This window comes from Phalaenopsis equestris, unplaced genomic scaffold (genome assembly GCF_001263595.1).
Source record: "Phalaenopsis equestris unplaced genomic scaffold, ASM126359v1 Scaffold000329, whole genome shotgun sequence".
NCBI classification, from domain to species: Eukaryota; Viridiplantae; Streptophyta; class Magnoliopsida; order Asparagales; family Orchidaceae; genus Phalaenopsis; species Phalaenopsis equestris.
In genome coordinates, this window is record NW_018164771.1 from 454,954 (window position 1) to 466,918 (window position 11,965).

General features: G+C 38.9%; 1 protein-coding gene across 1 annotated transcript in view; it reads left to right on the forward strand.

The window, feature by feature from the left end:
- The window catches only part of LOC110025768 (serine/threonine-protein kinase RHS3-like), an 18,177-nt gene extending 6,632 nt beyond the window's left edge, over positions 1-11,545 (forward strand). Inside the window, exons 2-3 of the mRNA XM_020726417.1 lie at positions 967-1,928; positions 10,670-11,545. Coding sequence (XP_020582076.1) covers positions 967-1,928; positions 10,670-11,510 — 1,803 coding nt within the window. The 3' untranslated portion in view covers positions 11,511-11,545. The remainder of the gene's footprint in view (positions 1-966; positions 1,929-10,669) is intronic.
- The last annotated feature ends 420 nt before the right edge of the window (positions 11,546-11,965 follow it).

Sequence of the window (11,965 nt, forward strand, 5' to 3'; positions counted from 1 at the left end):
GATATCTAAAAATTAAAGTTTAGGTGTTAGATATGTAAATACTAAATACATAGGAATGAAGTGAAATGTATGTAAATCTTCCTTTTTTTTCAAGTCTGGATATCTAAGCTGCGCTTGCCTCATAAAATGAACCCCATTCCATATATTTATGGAAATCACACAGTTATAAGCAAAAAAGAGAGAAAAATGAAAAAAGGAAAATACATAGACAGGAATGAAAATAAATAAATAAATAAATAAAAGAGAGAGAAACATCAACTATTTTTAGGCTAATAATTAGGGAATGGTCAAAGAAGGTACGCATAATCACGGCGATGATGCACCCCAAACACATGATTGACTAATGTTACTTGATTGTAGGTCCCATGCGGATGACATCGGATATAATCTTCATATATGTATGCATCGAATATCCTTGTGTTATAGTGTTGCCAATGTGGGTTAAGGTTGGGTTCGATTCTAACTCTAATTAACTCCACCTAATTCTGTATAACACACAAACTCAACATGTTTCTCAAAAAAACTTACTTAACCCAAATCTGACTCTCCTACAACACGACTAACCCGAACCTGACTCCCACTCGAAGAACCCATTTAACATATTTAAAACAAGATTCATAAATACATGATAAATGATACCTTTAGAATGGTAAATTTGAACTGAGAAAAATGAAGTTAGATATTAAAAGTGATATGGGTCAGCGGGTCTATATGAACCGAACTCGAACGTTAAGCTGGTCAACCCAAATCCAAATTTTACGGGTTGGTTTCATGTCAGGTTGTCATGCCATGTCATTTATTAATATTAATAAAATTTATTATTGTAAAATTAATATTTATCGGGAACTGAGTCAATACTAAATTGTAAATCATCACTTGATCGATTTCCTTGCAATTATTCCCTCGCATCAAACTTGTCTGTATCACATTTATTTAATCTAATAAATTTATTATTATTATTTTCAGATGGATGCTATATTGTCGAGGAAAAGATTCTCAAAAATCAAGAAAAAGGCTCAGGTGACTGTCTCTGACCTGGATATTGAGAGAATTTCAATCCCTATATCTCGGCCTGAATTGGAAGGGTCCTTCCCAAGATCTGAACCAAAGTCAAATTTTGGAACAAAATCTGAAAATTCATCAACCATCACTTTAAATGGCTTATATGAGGATCGTATAAGTTCATCAATCAGCCTGCATTCAACAAAAGCCTTATGCCCTCCTGTAACTCTGAAAACATTATCAGGAAAAGCATTCAGCATCAAAAAAAAACTAGCCGTTATTTCTAAAGATGATTCAAATTTAGACAATCTTTCATGCTCGAGCTCTAAACTCAAACCTGCTATAATATCTGAATCCCAACCAGGGGACGAATCAGACAAAAAGAAAATAAGGGATTCTGCTAACAGGGATCGAGTTAACTCGGTGAAGGACTCGAATTCGTGCTTAAGTTCAAATCCTACTTCCAGTCAAAGTAGTTGCAGCAGCTCACAGAGGAACAGCTTGGATGGTTACTCCTCCATGGCTGCTCAAGTGAAACGGCACACAGGTCACGATAGTCGGTGGCAGGCGATCCAGCTCGCTAGTTTGAGAGATCCGCCGCTTGGGCTTAATCACTTCAAACTACTCAAACGGTTAGGTTTTGGTGACATAGGGAGTGTTTATCTTGTTCAGCTGAAGGGCAGTGATGCATATTTTGCAATGAAAGTTATGGACAAGGCTTCCATTGTTAGTAGAAATAAGCTGATCAGAGCACAGACTGAGAGGGAGATCCTCAGCCTTTTGGATCATCCTTTTCTGCCGACTCTTTACTCGCATTTTGAGACCGATAAATTCTACTGCTTGGTGATGGAGTATTGCAGTGGAGGCAATCTCCACTCTCTCAGGCAAAAGCAGCCTCACAAATATTTCACTGAGCAAGCAGCAAGGTACTGTTTTATTCTTTCAACAAATGTTTCCTTTTTTCTTTCTTTTTTTTTTTTTTACTTGGTGGGGTGGAGGGCATTTACAAACTTACTACCCAATTAATTGCTTTGTAATTTATGTATATATCACCTAAACTTAAAAAATAACATTAATAACAGTACTCTAAAACTTTCACATCACATTAAAATTACCACCATTTTAACGTTCAAAAGTGAAATACACCTTCCCATGCATAGGTAAGGTGGCATGTATGTAAAAATTGAAGTTTGTTTGTTAAATATTTAAATACATAGGAATTGAGTGGTATGTTATGCAAGCTTGTTGTTGATTTTAGTAGAGAGTTAATAAATTATGAGCTTATGTTATGCATCACTGCCCTTCCTGTCCTATTAGGTGCATCTTAAAGCTCATAATACTAGGCCATTGGAGAATATGCAAGTTTAACTATAATTATTATTGAGATTTGTATCTAATATAGGGTCCTACTTGTAAATTGATGAAGCCTAGGGATTTATTTGTAAATGTTGCAACTTGTAAGATTTTATATAACCCGTCATCAATGAAATGAAGGTAGTCTTTTTAGCAATAATTTCTCTTTTGGTATCAAAGCCCTCATCCTAGCAGCCAGCTGGCCTCCTGTGCAACTCGATCATTGTTTCCTTTGCATAGCTACACGGTGAAAGAGCTCGCTGGGAAGGCAACAAGATCGCGGTAGACCAGGTTGCTTGAGGCAGATGGGATTGTGACAGACAAGGTCGCTCGCAGTAGACGAGATTGCGATACCTTGGAACTCCCAGAAGCTTCATGCAGGCTTTTATCACGAAGAGCTTCTGAAAAGGCTTGCTGCGAGAGGAAGGAGCAAAGCAGGGCTTTGCTTTTGCTGGTATTTCATACGCAACAGTCTCGTGGTTGCCTTCCCAAGGAGCTGTGATTGAGGATGACAGGAGACAGAGAAAATATATAAGGTAAAGGAGAACTTCTAGGAAATATAGATCCTGAAGTTATGAAGGTCTTAGTTGGGCTCATACAGGGAGCTAGTGTCTCGACAAATGTCACTATCTCAGCATGTGCTTCGATGCAGGTGAAGCTAGATCTCCCTTCTATGGATCTGAAGCTCGATGGATCAGTCACATATCTGAGTTGGTCCCATCGGGTCGAGGTTGTTGTAGTAGGGAAGAAACTAAAAGGATATCTGACAGGTGTCAAGCCAAAGAGTGACAATGCTGAGAGGGATGAGTGGAGGACCACACACGTCTTGATTTACACTTGAATACTCAACACGATGGTTCTACGATTGCCTCATCAGTGGATGAGCGAAATTTAGGCGAAACTGAAGAAGATCTATGTTGGAGCTAAGAACCACAGGAGAGTGTTTCGGATTCAATGTGAGATAGAGGCAGTGGTTCAGGGTGATAGATTGATTTAGAAGTACTCTATACGGTTGGATCAGCTGTGACAAGATCTTGATCACTTCTCATCTATCTCAAGTTGTGGTGATTCAGGGTGTAAGAAGTGAGAGATCTTTGCACAGATAAGGTCTATGCAGTTTTTAGCTCATCTAAACCCGACCTTTTATAAGAGAAGATCGATTTTCCTGGCTCAGGCGACAATTCCTACACTAGATGAGGTCATTATTGTGATGATACAAAAGGAGAGTCGTATGAAGCTACACTCTTAGCCGAGTGCTTTTTTGGGTGCACGATCAACATTGGTTGTTGCGAGTTTAGGTACGCTAGGTGTTCAGGGGGAGACTCACAAGTGCTACAGCTGTAGTGAAATTGGTCATCTGAGCAGGGCCCAATTTAAGCCACCTAAGGAGAGAGAGATATGTGGACATGGACATGATGGAGGTCGTGGTTGTGGGGTCAGAGAGGTGGAAGAGGGTGTTACCTGACAAATTTAATGATAGCAGAGGGCGAGGGAGAGATGTGTGAACTTTACTAGTGAAGATCATGAGTGTCTGGAGTTGTTAAAGAGGAAGCAGGAAGCAGCAGGAGATGGTGATGAAAATGTTTCAAATCCATTCACATTAAGGGGTAACATTGCCACTTAACTCGCTTCAACAAAGTTATTGGTGACACACTTGCTCTTGCCTCTATTTCCACCACAGAATCATCATGATGGATCATAGATTTTGGTGTTCTCATCACATGACATGTATTGTTGGAGTGCTCTCTTCATATACTCATATAACAGTACCAGAGAGTATACAGACTGCTTATGGTATAAAGTAGCTTGTAGTCGGTAAGGGTATAGTGAGATTTACCAATCATATGACTCAGTTGCATGCTCATTTTTCAGTAAATCTCTTATCCATTAGTGTCATTATTCTCCAGTTATATTGTATTTTTTCATTTGATATTTCTCGGGTTATCTTCCAAGAGAAAGGAACGGGCCGGACACTTGGGACTGATACGTAGCATAGCAGACGTTGGTACTTTGGTCGAGAGATGATGAAGTTAGCTCTGACATCTATGGTGGAAAGTGCTGGAGTAGGATAATTTAGGAGGAATGTCGAGGACATGTTACAGCTACATCATAGACATATGGGAAATTCTATTCTTATTTTACTGTGTCGATTGTATCAATTTATTTATGAAAAGAAAAATAAGAAAAAAATCGGTGTGTGATGATTGTGAGTTTGGCAAGCTCAATAGGAGCTCTTATGTCAGTTCTGGGAATAAAAGCTCTAGTGTGTTTGATCTGATACATTCTAATGTATGGAGACCTTGTTCCACTAGTTTTATGAATGTTTATTGATATTTTATTGCGTTTATTGATTATTTTTTTCGTGTTACCTAGATATACTTGATGAAATAGACTTGCTTTTAAAGATTTTTATAAGGGAATCCAGAACATATATGATGAAGTTGTGAAGGCACTAAGATCTGATAATAAGACATAATATATTATTTTTTATTTTTTAAAAAACAAAAGGTCGTCAGCTTGTCTACATGTATGACATCGTCATATAATTCCCCTTTCCAAATAAATCTCCCTCTCAGACCATATAAATGATCCGAAGAGGAGAAAAATCAGAAGACAGGATATACGACCAAAATAGACAAATAATTTTAAAAAGAAACATTGAGGACTTATGTATAAGTAATCTTTGTGTGATGGGTCAAGAGTATACTTCCGAACAAGATCACATTGAAATACTTCAAAACACTATATCCATGAAAAAATTCTTACATAAGCCACCCATAACCAGAGAACCAAAAATAACATTTTTGTTCTGGGTCAAGATCACTCCCAAAGAAGCCAATCCCTTTAGCTAATTACATCTTAGAGGATACCCATTTGTACTCTCGATAAGAGGAGTCTTGCTTACATTATCAGGACCAGTAAATATGTCATCAAAAGGATAGTTATTTTACAGGAATATTCTGATGCTTTCAGAGTTCTCGCTAAACCATAGAGCAGAGAGTGAATGTCTCACATCCTAAATGAATAGCGACTCATCGTCAGTCGGGGCCTGTGAAATAACCAGATCCACTCATAGAGTCCACACTATACTTCATGGGCCAAATAGGGCCATAAGGGTAGAGGGTGAATCACCGTTTCCCGAATGGGAATCGAGGCATACGGGGCGAAATCAACGACATCACAAAAGGACAAATGGGCTTAACAGAAGGAGAGGATGAGTAATCATAAATAGGTAGTTATAATTGTGTCAAGATACCACAAATCAGTCATCACAAGCTATTAGGACCCTATGTCTACCTGATCGTGAAGGTCGTCGACCCAACAGAACCAGAAACTCCTTTTCAGCAATACATGCATTGCGTTGTCCAGGAGACTTTAGTAAGGAAACTCTAAATTCTATGACCATATAAAGGTAGAGCTCATAGAGGTGGGATTTATACTAGCCAAATAAATGGTGAAGATGCCACCAGAAGAAAGAGAAAAGAAAGGTTCAACTATAAAACTGAAAAGACTCCACAAAAGACTTCCCGTCTGGGTTGGAGAAGCCTCTAACATCCTAGTCATGTTAGATAACCACATAAGTATAAAACTTATGCTTGACCATTCGATTTTAAGAAGCACGAGAACTTTTTCTCGGCACATGCAACTAGCCTTCAACGTGGAGGCCCTATTAGGGATGACTTGGGATATAGTCATGCTATGTAACTTAAGGCCATGCAAAAAAGAAAAATGCAGGTTTTAAATAGTTAAATACTTTAATCCTAAATTTTGATTAATCTTAAATATTTTATTAGGATTTTTGAAAAAAAATATAATATTAAAGTCCTTAAAAAGCTTAAATTACAATGTTGGATTTCAGACAAACCACAGGTTGGTGCCGCTAGGTAGGCTACATATCCAAAAAAAATAAAGAGTGGTCAGGCGTCGCATATACACGTTTGATCCTAGTTTTATACATTAACGAAAATGTGGAATTAAGATATGGGACATGAGCATCTACTCCTAGTCCCTGTCACATGGTTTCACGCCTCAAGCGCCTCGAAACTCGTGTCCGTATCTTATTTCCGCTATTAGACTATCCAAAGGCTCTAAAAAGTACATATGAAAAGTTAAAAAAAAAGTTCTCGACCTGCACGAAAATCATGTTAGCAAATAACTATCTATAGGCAACATGGTGAACCATGCCCGGTGGGAGGAGAGCATAACACATGCAAAAAATGTATTAACATCAACCATTATAGCTCCTCCCTGTTGTACATAACTCTCTGCAAAAGATCGCCTCTAATATACTTATGCGCAAGTTTCATAACCAACAAAAACACAAAGCAACACAAAAGGTAATGCTTGACTAGGGTAACATGGTGAACTATGCCCGGTGGGAGGAGAACATAACAACACCTGCAGAAAAGGTATTAACATCAATCATTACAGTTCCTCCCTGTTGTACATGACTCTCTGCAAAAAGATCACATCTAATATACTAGTGTGCAAGTCTCATAACCAGTAAAAACATGAAGCAACGCAAAAGGTAATGGCTGACTAGGACAACGAAACTAGCAGAGAACTATAGTCAAGACATCGGAAAACACTTCCTAGCACCCTAATTTTATCCCAACCCACCATTTCCCATAGTGTCCTATCACATCATCTAAGTTTTTGCACATTGCAGTGATAAAGTCTAAGCATATGACACTGACGGGGTCGCCAAATCAACCCCATCTTAAAGATTTAAGGGATCTAAAGTACGTCACTAAAGGGGATGACATTTTAAAATAAGTGGTCTTACATATGACATAACTTAAATAGTTTTAAAAGTAGGGTTGACAATACGTAGTAGAAAAACATCTGTTTTTTATAATTTAAAATAGGACTATTAAAAGCGGGTCTGTAACATGCAAGTGAGGTACTTTAGAGTCCTTGCAACCTTAGCACGGTCATACATGAGTTGATTGTAATACAAAACTCGCATTGCTTGTTGAGCTATACTCGGCGAGCAATGTTCGTTTAAGTATTACAACCAATAAATTGGTCACTCATCCTAATGAATAGGATTTGTCATAAAGGCAAATGGGCGATGCACATATAACATGAAAAAGACCCAATACATTGTGATTGCAGATCGAAGCACGAACAATCACAATGGTCATCAAAAGGCAAAGCACACATTATGCAAAAGAATGCAAGAATGCCACATGCAAATGACACACAAAGTGGATATACTAGGCACATGCTACCTATGAAGAGGAATTACGCCATCACTGCGAACTCAAGCTGGATGTTATGCAAAACTGACTCACATACGAAAGATTCATGTCGGTGCTTGTTCAACAGAAAGAAAGAAAGGGGAGAGCTCGTAGTCTAGACTGCATCTCGGGAGTTTGAAGACCATCCCATTTCCACAAAAAAGAAAAGCCCTTCCAAAATTCCAATCTCATTTTGTCCTCTTTGCATCAAAACCGTCCACTCAGAAATTGAACGGAAACCTATTTTTTTCGATCATTTTCAAAAAGTGTTTTCTCCTCCAAAAAGAACCTCTCGGGAACGCAATCAAATACTCGAGTTGATTGTACTTGCTTTGCTCGTTCAGCTATGCTCATGAGCAATGTTCGTTTAAATATTACAACCAACAAACAGATCACTCATCCTAACAAATAGGATGCACATATAACATGCAAAAGACCCAATACATTGAGATTGTCCACCGAAGCACGAACAATCACGTCGCCAAAAGGCGAAGCACAGATTATGCAAAAAAATGCAAGAATGTCACACACAAAGCGAATATACCAGGTACATGCTACCTATAAAGAACAATTATTCCATCCCTGCGAACCAAAGTTGGATGTCATGCAATGAGCAGTCAAATACTATAAATGAATTTGCATCGAGTATAGGATATTGATAAGGGAATTACTCTGCACCCGGGGGACACAAACAAACACACGCAAATATGCACTTAGTCCAACAAACAAGCACACGCAAGCAAATACATGGAGGAAGAAGCAAACTGAGGGAACAAAGTCTGCACTGCCAAAAAATCACTTGCCCCAATTTTCCCCAACTCTTGAGACACCTACACCATGTACCTTTGATTCAAAACTTTTAGGTGATATTATTCCTCATCCGTCCACTCCTACTCCCCTAACTTTAAAGAAGACCTCTTGCAGTGATGCATAACATCCTCCTAATCATTTTGGGTGAAAACTTGACATTGCAAACTATATTTCTTATTCTAACATCTCACATTTGTATGGAGCATTCATTGCATCATTGGACTTTGTCTTTATATCCAAGTGTTGGCAGGTTGCTAAAGAGGATCCCAAGTGAAAAACGACGATGCATGAAGAGCTTAGAGCTCTTAATAAAAATTGAACATTAGAAATTCCACTACCAGCAGGGAAGAAGAAATTTGGATGCAAGCTAATCTTCAAGGTAAAACAAACTCTAGAGGGAAGGTGGAGAGATACAAAACACGACTAGTGGCAAAAGGGTACAATCAAACGTATGACATTGATTACAATGAAACTTTTGCGCCAGTCACAAAGATGAGCACAGTAAAGACACTGACTTCTCTAGCAGTGAATGGTGGGTGGAGACTCCAACTGGATTTGAAGCATGTTTTTCTTCATGGGGAGCTACCGATGGAAGTATATTTGAAGATACCACCACAATTCAGTACATCCCAGATTGTGGGCAAGGTGTGTAGGCTCAAGAAGTCGTTGTATGGCATGAAGCAGTCTCCTTGAGCTTGATTTGACAAGTTTAGAATGGCGATTGTTGGCGTGGGATATCAACAGATCAATGGAAACCAGACGGTGTTCTTTCGGCAACATAAATGCCACATTGTCATACTTATTGTGTATGTGGATGATGTAATTATCACTGGTAATAATGACAAAGATTACTCAATTGAAGGGAACATTGGGGAAACAATTTGAGGTAAAGGATCTAAGACAACTCACATACTTTCTTGAGATTGAAGTAACCCATGAACCTGAAGGGATGGTCATATCCTAGAGGAAGTATTTACTGGATCTTCTCACGAAAACTGTGTGAGGACAAAAACATGCAATCTCCCCAATTGATCAAAAGCTCAAGCTCAGTACAAAGACAGGTAAATCAATTGATTGTGAGAGGTAATAGAGGCTTGTGGGCCACCTGATCTAAATGTGCCACACTCGACCCAACATTTATTTTGCAGTAAGTGCGGTGAGCGACTACATATATGTATCAAATTCTGAGGTATCTGAGTGCACCAGAGAAAGGGTTGATATTCAGAAGAATGAGCATGTAGATATTGAGGGCTTTTGTGATTTTGACTAGGCAAGTTATGTTGGTGACAACGATACACATCGGGGTACTGCATGTTTGTAGGTGGCAATTTGGTCTCTTGGAAGAGCAAACAACAATCAATTGTAGCAAGATCAACAACATAAGCTGAATATAGGGTCATGGCATTAGGAATTATTGAGATGATGTGGCTGAAAGTCTTGTTGGTTGAACTAAAAGTGAATTAGAGAACTCAAATGAAGTTGTAGTGTGACAACAATTTGGCAATCAGTATTGCAAACAACCGGGCGCAACATGATAGAACCAAACATTTGAAGATTAATAGGTTCTTCATCAAGGAAAAGTTGAATAGCATACTATTGAAACTAAATCATGTAGCCACTGGAGAGAAAGTGGTTGTCCGCCTCACCAAAGGACTTGACTCATTAGATTTGTCTAGGTTATGTGACAAGATGGGCATTGTGAATTTCTTTTGTCCATCTTGAGGGAAAGTGTTGAGATTTGTATCTAATGTAGGGTCTTATTTTGTAAATAGATGAAGTCGAGAGATTAAATGTTGTAACGTCAAAGCTCTATAGAAACCCATTATCAATGAAATGAATGTGATTTTTTGAACAATAGTTTATATTTTTATAATAGTGTCATCAATCCAACCACCTGGTCAAAAGGGCACATGCCAAGTCTTTTATCGGCATGAGATTATGTAATGTGATAATAAATCTCAAAATAATAGGACATTCCTCATTCTCCTGAAGGATTAAGATAGAAGTGATGAAGCTATTTGGTCAAGAATTTTCTGGTGCAAAGATTATTGGAAGTTTTCTTTCTATACACTGCATTTGTTTCTCTCATTTCAGTACTATATATTGTATTTGTGTCATTTCACTGCTTCATGTTGTTTTCAAGTAACGTCTTCCCCTTAATAATAGAATTTCTTCAAGCATCTTACCCGATCTCATTGAATTGTTTTGCTCAAAAAGGTAATTTAATTTATGTTTTATAATCAACCTTCCAAATGTTCCAGATTCTACGCTTCAGAGGTTTTACTTGCACTTGAGTACCTCCACATGCTTGGAATTGTGTACAGAGACTTAAAACCAGAGAATGTTCTTGTTAGAGAGGAGGGCCACATTATGCTCTCCGACTTCGACCTCTCCCTCCAATGCTCCGTTAGTCCCACTCTCGTCAAATCTTCATCCTTGCACTCCGGCAAACTCGAAAGCATGTTCGACACAGATAGAGGCGTCCAAGGCTGCATCCAACCAACCGCCTTGTTCCCGCGTATAATCCCCAAAAGGAATCGAAAGTCGAAATCGGATTTCGGCGTTGGCGGCAAGCTCCTGCCCGAATTGATCGCAGAACCGACCAATGCTCGATCGATGTCTTTCGTCGGAACCCACGAGTACCTCGCCCCGGAGATCGTCCGAGGAGAAGGGCATGGCAGTGCCGTCGACTGGTGGACCTTTGGCATCTTCATATACGAGCTCGTATATGGAACCACCCCCTTCAAAGGTTCGGGGAATCGAGCCACTCTCATCAATGTCATAGGCCAGCCGTTGAGGTTTCCGGAGGAGCCGGTTGTAAGCACCAGCGCACGAGATCTCATCAAAAGTCTTCTGGTTAAGGATCCGCAGAAAAGGATAGCTTATCGCAGGGGTGCGACGGAGATAAAGCAGCATCAGTTTTTTGATGGAGTGAATTGGGCGTTGGTGAGGAGCATGCCGCCGCCGCATGTGCCGGAGCCGGTGGACTTTGGCCGATATGGAAACAAAGATGTTACAGACACAAGGAAGCAGGATGGAGCTGAAAATGGTAGAGGCAGCAAACAGATCAACACTTCACAACCTGATTTTGAGTATTTTTAGGCTGTGTGTTTTTCAATGGAAAGTCATAGAGAGGGAGGGAAAGAAGAGATTTAATTTTACTTTTGAAAAATGTGAAAATGGAATGCTTGATGCCTCTATAAACACATTCTTTTTCACTCCGACGGTCTGTTTTGACATTTATGTGCTTTGATGCGTAAATAATTGTTATTGCATTTACCAACTTTACAAATATACTTGTTTCAGAGAGAGTTGTCTCTGTCATGTAGAGCATGAAGGTTGATTGCAATAGAGACGTAGAGTGAATGAACTTTTTTGGGGAATTTACATGCATACCACATAATATTTGTACATAATTATGTGGAATTCTCTTGCATTAAGCGTTGATGTTTCGTTAGCATCGTAATATTTGAACGGTAACAGCCTTAATTCTAATGGAATTAATTAGCCAACACTTTTTCTTTTAAATGATATATAAGATAAATGTTTTTCATAAA